Source organism: Phyllostomus hastatus, unplaced genomic scaffold (genome assembly GCF_019186645.2).
Source record: "Phyllostomus hastatus isolate PE091 unplaced genomic scaffold, TTU_PhHast_1.1 phas_contig_312, whole genome shotgun sequence".
In the NCBI taxonomy this organism is placed as follows: domain Eukaryota; kingdom Metazoa; phylum Chordata; class Mammalia; order Chiroptera; family Phyllostomidae; genus Phyllostomus; species Phyllostomus hastatus.
This window is the reverse complement of record NW_025333849.1, coordinates 3783948-3799878: the sequence shown is the minus strand read 5'-3', so window position 1 is coordinate 3799878 and position 15931 is coordinate 3783948. Positions and strand designations below refer to the sequence as shown.

The window sequence follows — 15931 nt, the reverse complement described above, 5'->3', positions numbered from 1 at the left end:
AGCCCAGACTGGGGAGGGCTGCCTCACTGCACTGCTTAGGTGAACATGAGCACTATGGTGTTTCACTTACCTGTACCTATGTGAGTCATAAAACATTTCAATAAAGAGTTTGCCAGTGTCACCAACTTGAAATAAATTGTATCAATCTGAGATTCTCTGAATTATGGAACTTAATTTTTTTTACATTGATTAATCGTTAATTAATTTTTATAATTTTTAAAAGTTGCTTTTCAAGTACAGTTTTGTGCCTTTTGGAACTTAAATTTTAATATATTGTATTTTGTAATTAGATTTTCAACAATGATGTTACTGCTAGGAGTTTGTGGAGTTATTATAAAATTAATATAGTAGGATAAATAGACACTAAAACAAATAATGTTGGTCTTTTCTACTCCCTTTTTGTCATTTTTATATTTCTGGTTTAAAGTTTTAATTTGCATTTTTATGATATCTGTCTTATTAATTTTTTAGCAGAGAAAGAAAAGTTTTATTATTGAATAAGTATTGACACCTTCTATCACATCACAGACAGTCTGCTATAAAGAGATTGCAAAGAAAAAAAAGAAGTCTCACTCTTTTATATAGCGTGGCAGATATAGTCCATTACATACATGCCAGTGTCATTACCCAAAGGAGAAATAAAATTTCTATCTTTTGGCAAGTTGAACATTACATCATGGAGCCAAGTGACTGAGATTCCTGAGAAGATGGGGGGGGGGGGGTTGTCATTCTTCATTTTTATAAATTTTTATTTTTAAAGTTGTGGTAAACTATACATAACAAAAATTTTACAGTTGTTAAGTGTATGGTTGAGTGGAAATTAAGTACATGCATACTGTTGTGCAACTATCACCACCATCCTTCTCCAGAACTTACCTTCCCAACCTGAAACTCTGTGCCCATTAAACTCTAGTTCTCCATTCCTCCTCTCCCAGATGCTTTCATCCACCATTCTACTTTCTGTCTCTGAGAATCTGATGGCTCTAGATCTCTCATATGAGTGGAATCACATAGTATTTGTCCTTTTGTGATTGGCTTATTTTCCGTAGCATAATGTATTCAAGGTTCATCCATGTGGTTACATGTGTCAGAATTTTCTCCCTTTTCAAGACTGGATAATATTATATTAAACATAAGAGGTCTGTCAAGAAGGTATCCAGCCTTGTAATATGCAAAATAGAGACATTTATTGAAGAAAATACAAGATATACATAGGACAATGACACCTCCATCCCCTTTATAGTAGCACCTTGGGACCTCACACAGTTCTCCCAGTCACCATTAGCTGTACCTTCATATTTTCCTGAATCTCATCTACAGTGTGAAATCTCTTCCCTTTCAAAGGTGATTTTAGTTTTTGGGAAAGCCAGAAGTTGAGGGTGCCAAATTTGGACTGTAGTGGGGCTGAGTCACCTGGATGACTTGAGGTTTCGGCAAAAACCTGTACAAGATGTGATGTATGAGCGGGCACACTGTTGTGATGAAGCTGCCAATCATCAGTTGCCCATAGCTGCAGCCTTCTGAATCATCTGAATACTTTCTGTGGAGGACTGTTCAAAGTGAATGCTAAATTTGATACAGATTCATTACTGTTTGCTCAGTCATTTTGAATGTGATAGCCACACAACACACATGCTTGCTCAATGGGGTCTACTGCCCCCACTGACTAGTATAGTGAAGTCGTCATTGTTCACACATGTGCATTCCAGTCCACTCTCCTTGGCTGCCAGGTTACCTGGATGTTGCGCAAAACCTTTCTCATTATATTAACACTGGCTTGATTTTTTTCTGGACAGACCTCATATAGTACCTTTTGCATATTCATTGCTTTCACTTTTTGGCTGCTATGAATAATGCTATGAAGATGGGTGCGCATATATCTGTTTGAGTTCCTGCTTTCAATTCTTTTGGATATATACCCAGCAATGGAATTGCTTGGTCATATAGTAATTTTATGTTTAATTCTTTGAGAAAGCACCATACTATTTTCCATAGTATGCACCAGTAGCTGCACCATTTTATATTCTCATCAGCAATGTGTGGTAGTTCCCATTTCACATTCTTATTAACACTTGTTTCTGTTTTTTGGCTTTTTTTTTTTTTTTTTTTTTGGATAGTAGCTAGCTCCTTGTGGTTTTGATTTACATTTCCCTTATGATTAATGAAGCCGAGGGTCTTTTCCTGTGTCACACCTTTATTTTAAAAGAATTTTTTTCCTTGCTTTTATGACCACTGTACCCAGTTCTTATCAGCAAAGAGAGATATATAAGGTAGGAAGCCTATTCAGCTTGATTTCAGATTTCCTGCAGAGAGATTCTCTTTTAGAGACATAGCTAATATGGATTATAACATTTAAATTGCCTTTTGAAAGTACATATCAACAATAAACATCTTCCACCAAGTTAGAGTTGACTTTTATGTTCTCATTCTTCTGCTGGACTTGAGTAGTGAGTAAGTAGCCTCTGTTTTACCCACTTATACGTAGTGACCACAGTTCTGCTGGATAAAAGTGAATGCCTGATTAAAAAAAAAACAAACAAGCAAACAGATATTTAGGTCAACTCATTCTCTTTTGTTCAGAATGACTTACATCTTTTAAATCTGGTAGCTGGCTGGGGGATGTGTCCCATTATTCCTTGAGCTGATACAAAATTATTCTAAAGAAAACCCACATATAGTATTTTTTTTTCTTTGTGTCAGAAAAATCTATATGACAACTCATGATGTTTCAGGTCTGGTATCAAAGGTATGAAGAAGCAGATCCCTTTTCACATAGCTTCCTTAAAAATAAATAAAAGCTGACATTTATCAAGTGCTTCTTTATCAGTGATTCTGAGCTGTTTACATAGTAACTCATTTAATCGTCACAGCTACCCTGTGAAGTAGGGGAGTACTATTATCTTTGCAGATGAAGAAATGGAAGTACAGAAAGTATTAAAGTAGGCAGTGGAGTTCACTCACCTGATGCCAGAGACAAAACCTCACTGTGCAAGTGCTTCTTCACTGGAGATTAGGAGTAACTGACTTTGTTACCTTTCCATTCTATAGGACTGTCCCATAGCTGCTTTCAGCACTGATAAATAATTACACTTGCAAAGTAAGCTTGGGAATATTCCTTGTAAAAATAAAAGTTTTGATGTATCTGCCTTTTTAATGATGAAACTTAAAACTATTGAGAGAAAAATTTACCTAGGGTTTTTGGTAAATACATAGTAGAATAAAATTTTCCCCTTCTAAGTACAAAATCCTTCATTGAGACCAGAAATAGGGCATTTTACCTGCTATTGAAGCTCTGCAATGCTGACCGACTGCATCCACTATATTTCTTGGGGATAGATGGGTGGAGAGGGGAGGCAAGGTGTTATAGTGGTTCCAAGGTGTTTGGTCATAGCTCCCGTGCTCTGCATGCAGGATGCTAGGATTTTACCTCTTTGATCTGAAGCTGCATTCTGATATGGTATGATGGCAGCCACAGCAAAAATAATTCATGGTCTTTTACCTTTAAGGTGGTAGGGGGTCTCTGATTACCAGCATGGCATTTTCTGTAAGGAGGCCAGTCGTGATTTTAAGTCTGGTTTACTCTGTAGGGAGGAGTTTTTCCCTTCTGTTAGCTGTAGGTAGGTAAGTCAGGCTTAATGTTCTAGGTTGCTTTATACTTTTTGAGAGTTCAAATTGAAATAACTTTTCCAATATTATATCTAATAGTTTTGCTCACGTCTAAAATTAGAATTAAGAAGTAGACTAACCAATTTTATTATTCTGTGCCCAGTTTAGGCCAGGATCTGGAAGGCTAGGGAACTAGAGAAACAAAACACAGGTGAGATTATAGATTAGACAAGATGGGAAATGGGAGTAAAGGCATTCAGACCAGAAGACATACTTGAAGGAAAAAACAGCTGCTGCCCTGTCAGACCCTGTTAACCAAAGGTATTAACTAACTTCTACATTTAATTTTTATTTTTAATTGAATAATTGCCTCTCAGGTTCTGTTTTGACATAACCCAGACCTTTTCCTATACCTACCCAAACTGCAGCTATCCTTCTTTTTACCCTACCTAGTCCTCTGAATCCAATTCTTTATCAGGCTCTTTGACTTGGTTGTTGGACCTTGTTCATTTGTTCGCTCACTCACAGGTCTGTTGTTAACCCAGTCCCATCTGTGGGAGGTCTTCTACTTCTCTTAGTCCAATTGTCCCGGGAGAGCTGTGTGTTCTTTTGTAGGCACTTAGAGACATTGCCCACTCACCTGATGAAGTAGCTGAAAAGTCTTTTAGTTGATGTCCTGTAGACTATTGAAATTTTTCTTTTCTCTCTTTATTTTTTAAAAGATTTTATTTATTTATTTTTAGAGCGAGGGGAAGGGAGGAAGAGAAACATTGACAGAAGAGAGAAGCATCGATTGCTTGCCTCTCACACACCCCCAACTCAGTCCTACAACACAGGCAATGCCCTGACTGTGAATTGAATCGGGAGGGAACCTTTCGGTTTGCAGGGTGATGCCCAACCCACTGAGCCACACCAATCAGGGCAAATTTTTTCTTTTAAAATAAACTTTTTGGAATAGTTTTTGGTGTATAGAAAAGTTGCAAAGATGGTTCAGAGTTCTCAAGTATCCTTCACTCAGTTTCCATGCATGTTAATATCCTAGGAGCTGGTATAATTATCAAAACTGAGAAATTAGCATTGATGAACACTGAATTAACTGCATTATATACTTCATTCAGATTTTATCTTTTTCTCACTTATTCCTTTTCGATTCCGGGACCCAATCCTGGGTACCCTGTTGCTTAAAGCTGACTCGTCTCATTGGTCCACTCTGGTCTAAAACAGGTCAGCCTCTGTTTCTCTTGACACTTTGGAGGACTGATCAGGTATTTTGTAGGCTGGCCTCAGATTTTGGCTCTCTGATGTTTTCTTATGATTTGGGGGAAATATGCAGAGGCACAGTGCCCATCTCATCACACTGTACCACAGGGTGCATGATGTCAGCAGGACTTAGTTGATTTTGACCCTGGTCACTTGGTGAAGGGGGTGTCTGTCAGGCCTCTGCTCTGTGATATGACTGTTGTCTTATTTGTTGGTTTGGTTCATGTAAGTTGTTACTCAGTGCAGCTCGCATTCAGAGGTAGGGGAAGGATTTTACATTATTATTTGAATTCTTTAGGGAAGATTTGTACCTGCCCCCTTTATCTCATCATTTGTGTATAGCAGTTTGGACTTGTGTATTCATTTTGTACTTCGGGTTATAACCCAATGCATATTATGTCATTTTGTTGCACAAATTGTTCCATAGTTGGTCATTGGGTATCTTTCAGTTGGGCTCCTGTGTCCCTCTGACACAACCCATCCTTTGATTATGAGCACTGCCTTTCTTTTCGGCGCTAAAAGGTAGATGCTCCGGGCTCACCTTGAATTTCCCTGTTTCAGAACCACCCATTTTTCTCAAAGGTGGTCCCTTTTAATGCACGAGATCTGGGTTCAGGTGTCCTCACTTCTGAGTGTTGCTGCTTCTCAGGCCTTGGCTGACACCTGAAAGATGTATATGTGTAGGCTAACCTATATGTACACACTTAACTCTACTGATTTCTGTGCCTGCCTGCCTGTGTTGTCTCTTACCTACCAGTCCTTAGAGATATCTCCATGGTTAATGTAACACCATAGGGTCATGTTGGCCTCTTTCCTTTGTACATTTCTAATCCCCTTCTCTGACAGGGAGGCACCCGCTTAGCCACCATCCATTCACTCCAACCTTACTCACGTAAGTGGTTTTAGCATTGCTGACCTGCAACTCTGGGAGGCATTACCAAGAAGTATTTAGTGTCTGTGTGCTAGCCTCTTGTTCTCAGGCCTCACAACTTCAACTCAAAACTTGTTTTCTAAAGTTAGCTTGGGGAGTTCCCTCCACCCTACTCAGTGAGGTTATTTCAGAAATTTTATAATACAGTTCGATATATTTATCAGTCTGCATTCTGTCCTGGTATCCCCAACATCCTAGCAAATATTTTAAAAATTTGTGTACATTGAAGTTCATTCTCTCTATGAGATGTATAATCATTTGAGTTTGGACAGGTACATAAGAGTCATGTTGTGTCCACCACCCAGACAGCTCTTAACTTTTTCAGGGTTTTTGTGGTTTTCTCTTTCCTAAGTGAGTACTGCCACACCCCACTTCCATTGCTTGCTTATTGGGAAGGATCATGTCTCTGTTACCTCGTGGTTTTTAATGCCATGTTGCCTTTCTTTACATAAAGGCATAAGGGGTTTAAAGTTGGGGAAGAATATTAGAATTTTAGAAGTTGAAGGAACCTAAAGGATTCACTAATTTTATATTCCTAGCTGGGCAGGTTGGGCATCAAGCCAGAATTGGAAACTAGAAATTTTGGTTCTCCCCGACATCCCCATAACTGTTACTCTGGATGCATGAGATAGAAAAGATGAGGAAGACCAGGGCACACCTTGCCTCACTTTGCTTTAGTTCAGGTTTGAAGTCTGTGCTTATGGGCATGGTTTCTTTATTTTTTGTTTTAGGAGGTTAATTCTAGCAGGCAAGTATTTGTTTAATGTTGAGTGAGCTTTGGGGGAGGATTTAGGGTATTGTTAATCATTTGTAAATTAGTATTGTAGTAAATTATTAACAGTTCATTCACTTTGTTTTTAATGCCAGTCTGAAATAAAATGTTTTGAAAGAACACGGAATTGTATTTGGGGAAGAGGTGATTTTGGAGTGCTCCACTTTCACTGTCTAGAGGCAGATGAAAACTTTCTAGAATTCACTGGATGTTGGCTTCTACTGAACAGAGTATATCTCACTAATCTTTATAGGTAGTTTAAAGACTCTTAGAGGGACCTCAAAACAGAACCACCAGTGTTTTTCATTCTTTTGGTGCTTACTGGGTTCTAGGTACCCAGGCTTTGATATATAGATAAGTACTCTTCGTTGTCATCTGGCATGAGAGGGACATGTGAGAGGGGGAGCATTTATGTCCACTTTGGTGGCACAGGGGTGGCCAGTATTGGCATGGCTTATACTCGTGCTGCTTCAGCTTTTTATTCAATTTTTAAAGGTCTTTTATAAGCATAATTGTACCACCCTAATACAACTATAGTGGGTTTTGCTTTTTCCCTTCCAATCTTTTGCCATAGTTTTGCATGGTTGAATGTATAGGTTATCATATTCTGAAATGTATTTAGTATTTTGTCGTAAGCTTTTCCCAAGTTTCTCCACAACACCATGTAGCTTCTGTATTTACCTAGCTCCTTAATGTTAACTTACTTTTTTTTCCTAGGAGTCTACCCTGACCCTTTTTAGGTTTCCAATCTTTTTTTATTGGGTGTGTTGGTTTCTTAGGCTCTATTTCCTGGACTAAGATTACTGGGTCAGAGAGCACAACCATTTTACAACTCTGGAACTAAATCACCTATTGTTTTACAACCCAGCAGCCTTTTTGAAACCATTCCAGAGTAGACTAATAAACTGCCTACTCTGCCCCTATCACCTGCTGCTTTCTCCAGGGTCAGTGGGGTGGGGCTGCATACACACCACACTCACCTCTGGGCCTTGCACCTGGCTCTTCTCCTTATCGAACATCCATGTGGACAGTCCTGGAAGGACTGATCCCTTCTCTTACCTCCAGGTGGTTGTGAGGATGATGTGGTAGTAATGCCACGAGACACTGCCCAGTGATGGGCAGCGAGTAGGCTGTCAGGGAATATAAGCCACGTCATCTCTGGGCTTCTTTCCTGGAGGTAGGCAGGGCCAGTCTCTGAACTACTTACAGCCTCAGTTTTCTGGAAGAATGGGTTAGTCAACTCTCACAAAATATAAATATTGAGTATGCAATACTGAACTCATGCATTCAGTTCCGCCTCATCTCTACAAGCTGTCTGATCTATGGAGCAAGCAGCCAGTTGTCTTTTCTAGAACTCCTTGGAGGGGTGGGGAGCAAGGGTGTGGTAGCTCACATCCTTTCATTTCATGGACTCTCTTTAGAGACTATGCAGACCTATTATTAAAGATGTCAAAACAGCCAGGAATTACTGGTTATTTTTAAATGCTTTAAGATGTTGAAAATATGAAGTTCTTTGTAATAAGTGATTTGAGGTAGAGAGCTTGAACTTGAAGGTTATTCTTTTTAGAGTGAAAAGATGAAGCTGGTCTAATTTTAGAATTTTTTTAAAACTATTCTTTTCTATTTTAGTGGATGTATAGTGTTTTTGGATTTAAGAGATGATGAAACAAGATTCTCCTGAGAAGTAGACCATTAGATGACTAATTGCATGTTTTATTTTTTTCTTACAAAATCTTTTTATCAAAAACTTTACCTCAAGAATGCAGGAAATTATGTTTCCTTTAAATATGTATCTTTAAAAGGTTTGTTTTGCCTCTAGATGAGATTTAATTTTAACTAACTTTCCAACAAAATTTGGTGGCTGATTCTGTTAGGAGAATCAGTGAGGAATTAGAGTAATTCCACAGTGATACATAGCAGATGACTAGAGAACACTAAAACTTAATTTCTAATGTAATTTAATTTTAATTCATATAGCCATATATTGGACATCATAGTTGTAGAAATTTACATTTAAGGGCACATGATTTTCACTTTTAGGGTAGTGTTCTATGGAGAGTAAATTTTCCACAGGAGCTGAGTGACATGATTTAGTTTAAAATTATGTTTTCTAAAATACCTTATTTATTGTAGAAACAAACAAAAAAAACTCTGCAGATTTTAATGAGTTTGGTGAATGAGTTTGGGAAACAGCAGGAGAGGAATTGATTGTCTTTAACTTTATATATTTTAGGAAAATGTTTTTCAATGCCTTTTGGTATAAGTTTAAAATTAGAGAGATTTTTGGCACCTTTTACTTGAGGTAGGTGGGGTGACTGTTTGCAGTGGGAGAGCCAGTAGAGTAAAGAGGCTTTGGCTATAGTTTTCATCACTAAAAAGGCATAAACTTAGATTTAGTCCCCATGGTGGTCCTGAACCTGATGCTGTACCACCAGGCTTGGTGTTTGCACAGAACAATAAGCATGTGACAGTTATTTGGGGGTAAATGTTTTTATTCTTATTAATATCACCATATGCTGAATGCTTCAGTATGTACAACTAGTATATGAATATACTTGGCTTTTTTTTTTAAATCCTCTGATTATTTTGCCTATTTGACACATTTGATCTACCTTGAAGAACTTATTCTGGTTTCACTGAGGGTGGCTGGCTTCTCTTTGTCACCCTCCTTCACACTTCTTTATTTTCCTGTTCTGTCTCTTTTGTTCCAACACCCCTTTTTCCTTCAAAATACTAGATTTTGTTGGGGCTTGGCATCATGTATTTTTAAGCAAGGTGATCTTTGAACTTGACAAGAAACCAGAAGTTAATTTTCAGTGTTTAGGAGATCATATGTTACTGACCAAGACATGATTTTTAATTTGAGCAGTGTGCTGCACACTCTTATGGATGGCACTGTGGACCGTTTGGTTTTCTTGGGTCTTTCCCATATATGAGGTGTGTGGAGCCTGTACAGACATGTCTGTACGTTGAGCATGTGTGCTGCTGTGGTGCTCAGCCTCTGACCAAGTGTCCTTCTCACTTACACAGGTTGCACAGAGCATCGAGGACCATCATCAAGAAGTGATTGGTTTCTGCAGAGAAAACGGCTTTCATGGTTTGGTTGCATACGACTCTGATTATGCGCTCTGCAACATCCCCTACTATTTCAGTGCCCATGCCCTAAAACTGAGCCGGAATGGGAAAAGTCTCACCACAAGCCAATACCTGATGCATGAGGTGGCCAAGCAGCTGGACCTGAACCCAAACCGCTTCCCTATCTTTGCCGCTCTGTTAGGTAGGTGGGCAATGTGAAAACTGTCTCAAGTCATAAAGAAGTCCTATACAAAGAACTTAGTGATATTTTAAATTTTAGGTCTGGAATGTTTTGAATTCTATCTTACATTTGAAAGAACCAAGGAAGGGCTCCTCCACAAAAGCACTTCTTAGTATTATTTTGGTGTCGCTGATAATATGCCTCTTTTGTTCTGATGTGTTTGTGTATTTTGCTATCTGGGCCAAAGAACTAATTTTGTTAATAAATTTATTTAAAATTTGGGGAAAGTAACATTTTTAAAAACCACATATGTTAACATAGTCCCACTATGAAAATTAGACATTTAAACCTTTGGCGTAAATTATATTTGTTATAGAAGAAAATATGCTGTGGAGTTAGTACTGTACTGTTGGGTTTCTCCCCTCATTTTAGGACACTCAGTACTTTAAAAGAAAAACGACAAAAATAAACTATCTTATCTTGTTTGCAATGCCTACATTTTAAGTAAGTATATAAATGTCTTTAAATTTCCCTTTGAGGAATTTCTTATGTTGAATACCTAGAAAGAACGAAACCTTGTTTTAACTAAGGTTTTATATACTGTATTTAATTTTTTTTTTTTGCTTAAAAATGACTTTACAATAGTTAATATAGTCATTTGTCACTTTATGTCTGCATTTTATGGTTAATTTCTTTCTTTTCTCTTCTGTCAGCTCCTCTCTCTGCATGTCTATAGCTATTTGAATATCCAGCTCTAGGTTGCTGTGAGTTTATAAGAATTGTGTCCACAGTAGAAGTAAACATGTTTTGAACAAGGCGCTCCTGTGATTAAAACCCATGAACTATGGTGATGGGATTGAAAGCTGTTTGTAATACACAAATCCTTACTGAAAAACATGTGGGCTAAAGATAGTGAGATCACATTGTACTTTCTCAGTTTTTAGTGTCTGGAGGTTAGCAGCCCAATCTGGTTGTATTAAGGAGGGAGATATATTGTGGATTACTTTTAGAAATTTCTAGTTAACAGATTTTTATAAATATTCCAAAAAAAAAGTTCTACACAATTAGAAATTATTGTAAGCAAGCCACAGTTTTTCAGTTTATTTGGTGATAGCATTTCAAATTGTATAACTACCAGTTAACAAAATTTCATAATTTGTCTTTGTTTATTTGAATCTAATCTCAAATATGTGTCTTTAAGTTGACTGTTTTCTATCCATCTTCTTAAGCAAAAGTTTTATACTTACTTAAATGCTATGCAAAACAACTTGGGGATATTAATTGACTTTATTTTTCTTAAGATTTTATTTATTTATTTTTAGAGAGAGGGGAAGGGAGGGAGAAAAAAAGGGAGAGAAACATCGATTGGTTGCCTCTCGTACACACCTGACTGGGACCGAACTGGCAACCTTTGGCTTTGTGGAACAATGCCAGACCAACTCAGCCACACAGGTCAGCACAGCTAATTAACTTTTCATGGTCTAGAAAATTATATGCTTTTACAATATGAATGCCTTAGTTAGTTTGAGATACAGAAGATATTTATTTTATTTAAGAAACATTGAATATATTTCTTGGGACTTAATGCCAACTCATATTCTTAGCTAAATTATTCTGTGAAGTTTTAAAATAAACTGAAAATAATCAGTAACATTTTGAAAAGTTAGTAATGAATTACCATGTTTTTGGATTATAAGACGCACTTTCTCTTTCCCCCACTGCCCCAAATTTGGGGAAAGGGGTGGTGCATCTTATAGTCCAAATGTAGAGTGCCTGGCTCAGTGTGAGGGGGGTGGAGCGGGGTCACAGATTATTAAATATTTTACCACATTTTTTGTTTCAAGATTTTTTTCCCTATTTTCCTCTTCTAAAACCTAGGTGCATCTTATGGCTGGTCATCTTATAGTCCTAAAAATACAGTGATTTAGGGCTTGGAATTTCTTCGGAAAGTTTAGACAAGTTAGGGGCAAACTCTTAATTGGATGAGCATATTTTAGATTTTGTTTAAAAGTTTCGGTGTCTTCAAGTGAGAAAAATTATTTTTCTTTTCCTTTTTGTAGTAGGAAGTATAGCTACATAGGTTGTGTTTTAGAAAAGTTGAGTGGAGCCCTGGCTGGTGTAGCTCAGTGGATTGAGTGCTGCCTTGCAAATCAAAGGGTCACTGGTTTGATTCCCAGTCAGGGCACATGCCTGCGTTGCAGGCCAGGTCCCCAGTTGGGGGTGCTTGACAGGCAACCACACATTGATGTTTCTCTCCCTCTCTTTCTGCCTCCCTCTCTCTCTCACTGAAAATAGGTGAATGAAATCTTTAAAAAAAAAAAAAAGAAGAAAAGTTGAGTGGAGTATTTATCTAAAATGTATTTGACCCATGTTTTAATAGACTGTTACTGAGGTTGGAATTGGAAATAGTTTTTCACCCTGGCTGGCGTAGCTCAGTGAATTGAGCGCAGGCTGCGAACCAAAGTGTTGCAGGTTTGATTCCCAGCCAGCGTACATTCCTGGGTTGCAGACCATAATCCCCAGCAACCACACATTGATGTTTCTGTCTCTCTCTATCTCCCTCCCTTCTCTCTCTAAAAATAAATAAATAAAACCTTTAAAAAAAAAAGAAATAGTTTTTCATGTAGAAGCTTAAACAAATCTCAGACACTTCATACTTCACAGTGAAGCTCTGTGCAATCCATAAACAGGAAAGCAGTGCAAAGTTGTGACTATGCAGTTATGACATAGCTCTGTTCCTCTGGACATAATGGCAGTTCAGTACTTTTATATTGTGATTTTGTGTGCTAGAATATTATGATTAGGAATATTGCAATGATCTCACCTTATTTTGCTTTCTATTGGCAGCTAATTAATGAACCTATTATCTCCATGTGGTGGTGACTGAATTATGATATAAAAGTCACAAAATTATTTAGGAAATTACTGCTTTTAAATTGCATCAAGATAACTACATATTGAAGATGTCAGTATATCAGGCATTGAACACTACAGTGAAGGGAGAATGTTTCCCCAAAATGTAGATTCTCCACTGAATACAGTTCTTATTTGTGACATACCCCGGTGGTAGGGTGCACAGCTGAATGACACTGCTTGATGGTTTTCTGGTCTGTTCTTTGTCACATCTATTTGTAGGTGGTAGTGGAAATTGCAGGAGGAGGGTAGGTTGTTGATCCATGCCACAAGAAATAGTTGTCACTTAAATCTTGCTGCAGATTCCACCATTGCTATTGAACTAGTTCACAGTGTGCAGTGGTCTCATGAACCAATGAAAACTTGTATTGAGGTAGCATTATCAGGCTGACCTTAGTCCTGTGCTGGGAAGTTGTTTACATTGTTACACAATGTACCCAGTGTAGATGCTACTGGAAGTATACTACAAGTTCATGTTGTATTTGAGGCAGCTGCAAGAAGTGTGCCTGCTGTATGCTGCTTTATATTAAAAGATAAATATTCCCTGAGCGTGGGCTGGGAACCAAAGTGTCCCAGGTTCAATTCCCAGCCAGGGTACATTCCTGGGTTGCGGGCCATAACCCCCAGCAACCGCACATTGATGTTTCTCTCTCTCTCTCCCCCTCCCTTCCCTCCCTAAAAATAAATAAATAAAATCTTTAAAAAAAAAAAAGATAAATATTCCCCATTTCTGTGTGGAAGTTTTATGTGGTTTAGGTGGTCCTAAAAAGTCATATTGTAAAGTCTAAAACAAAGAAATAAAAGTAATTTTCAGATTATAACATGCAGTGATGAGTTTCCCCGTGTCACTCATGGTGATAGCTTTTATAGTATCCATGTTTGCATTCCAGGAAATCACATTCTACCTGATGAAGACCTGGCTTCCTTTCATTGGAGTTTACTTGGTCCAGAACACCCACTAGCCTCACTTAAGGTACAAATTAATTTCATTTCTAACATTGGTAATCATCAACTGTTGATTTTGTTATACTTTAATATAAATAATGACCCTTAGTGTAGAAGGAACTGTACCACAAAGTTAACAATGTTATGCAGGATCGGTATTGCCTTAAAAAACAATCTGCCTTGTCTTATTTCCAAAACCTGTATTTTAGAGAAATTATAAATGTTCTTAAAAAATTCCTTAAGCCCAAGTGTCTGTCAGTAGTTGAGTGGATAAAACAACTATGGGACATTTACACAATGGAATATTACTCAGCTGTAAAAAAAGAAGAAAACTTTTTACCCTTTGTGACAGCATGGTTGGATCTGGGCAACATCATGCTAAGGAAAACCAGTCAGAGAAAGACAAATACCAGATGACTTCACCTATACATGGAATCCTATGAACAAACTGAACTAACAAGGAAAAGAGAGACAGACTCATAGATGGGGAGCAGGCTGACAGCTCTGAGGAGGTGGTTAAGGGATGCAGCGATGGAGCAAAACAGAAAAAGGATTCATGGACATGGAAAACAGTGTGGTGATTGCAGGGGGCAGGGTATAAGGGGATACATTTTAATGGAAAAAATACAATAAAGAATAAATTTTTAAAAAATCCTTAGAGAAATTCTTCATGCCTTGTACCTAGAAGATGGAATTCTTTCAGCTAAAATTTGTACATGTTAATTTTCTTACAAATATTTTTAATATGTAATACAGTCATCTGTTACTTATATATCAGTGTCTTAGCATAGTTTGATACATTTCATAACTTTCTTACACATTTTCTAAAACTGTAAAAGTCTATTTAAGGCTTGAATGCTTTTTAAATGATGGAAGAGATCAAAGTTCATTTGAGAAATGGTCCATTTGTACTTATTTTTGTTCATAGAAAGTACTTTATTAATGTAATATTTATTATCTTTCTCCCCTTCCTGTTTGTGAAAGTTACAAACATCTGGGAAGATGCACTAACTTTGATTTTCTAAAGTGGGAAGGTTTATGGTTTGATGCGAGCACAGTAGTGGAATCGATGTGAGCCACTGGGAAGCTTGGGGTTGTACATGTGAGTGGCTTCCTGTGGTTTTTCCAGCTCCCTGTGCTGGATAAATTGGCTCTGGTGTTCTGTACTATTAGTGTTATAATCACAGTTGCAATTTGTTAAGTGGGGAATTGAGAAATCGGGACATAGACTAACTGACAGTTTGGTTCTCACTTCCTTGTAGTGAAGGGGAAGTTGCATGGAATAGTTTGTGAAGGTTCTTTTTCCTGTAAAAGTCTGAGTTCTGTCAGAAAGTCCAAGTGGAATTCCTTTCCTGTCTCTTGTTTTGTTCTTTGCCACCCAGAACCCACTTTTTGTCCCCTCTTACTAACATGACACGGTGTTTTCATTCCTAATAGTTCTTGGTGTGGAGTTTTTCAACTCTGTCCCAAAGTCAGTCAGCCTTTCTCTTCTTGTTAGAAATAACTTGTTTTCTTTCTCTTTTTTTGTCCTTGAAGGAGAACAGCTTTTTATTTGCTGTTTACATTTATGAAGTGCTACAAATTTGTAGTCTTCATTCTAAATTCCTGGTGATTCCTTTATTTAAATGCAGATTTGGAAAAGGACAGTGTTAAATTGGGTAAACTTAAAGGTACTGTGCTCATTACATTTGTTAAGTAGTATACTTTCATAAGCTGAGACAAAATGAAGCCTTGTTTCTTACAAGGTTTACATGTTTTTGAGTAATGGGCTGAGAGGTTCCCAGGATCCTAGACCAGATGCACATATCTAAGTTGAGCTAGCCTTACTTCATGTGTCAGAGGTTAAAAGTGAGGAGCTGTTTGAAGAATTATTAAAAAACTAACTCATCTGTTTGACTGGTTACTAACATCATTATCATGTGTTTTTCCTAATATTTTTGTTAAGAAAAATAATTATATATGTGAAAAGTTGAAATAGAAAATGTCTATCAATATAACCATCATCTTGGTTCAACAATTAACATTTTGCCTTGAAGTATTTATATTTATGTTTGTCTTTTAATTCAACTATTTAGAAGTTGTAGATTTCATAACACTTCACCTGTGAAAACTTCCATTTATACAATCTTCACCTAAAAATAATGGTGATCTCTAACTTACTCATACTAGTATCACATCAACTAAATTAGGAATACTTTCCTAATGTCATTTAATATTAAGTCTGTATTTAAATATTTCCACTTGTTCT

General features: G+C 37.3%; 1 protein-coding gene across 2 annotated transcripts in view; it reads left to right on the top strand.

Moving 5' to 3' along the window:
• FAM120A (family with sequence similarity 120A) overlaps positions 1–15931 on the top strand; it is a 130589-nt gene that overhangs the window by 8832 nt on the left and 105826 nt on the right. For both annotated transcript variants that reach the window (XM_045839782.1, XM_045839781.1), the window contains exons 2-3: positions 9600–9846; positions 13629–13711. In XM_045839782.1, coding sequence (XP_045695738.1) covers positions 9600–9846; positions 13629–13711 — 330 coding nt within the window. The remainder of the gene's footprint in view (positions 1–9599; positions 9847–13628; positions 13712–15931) is intronic.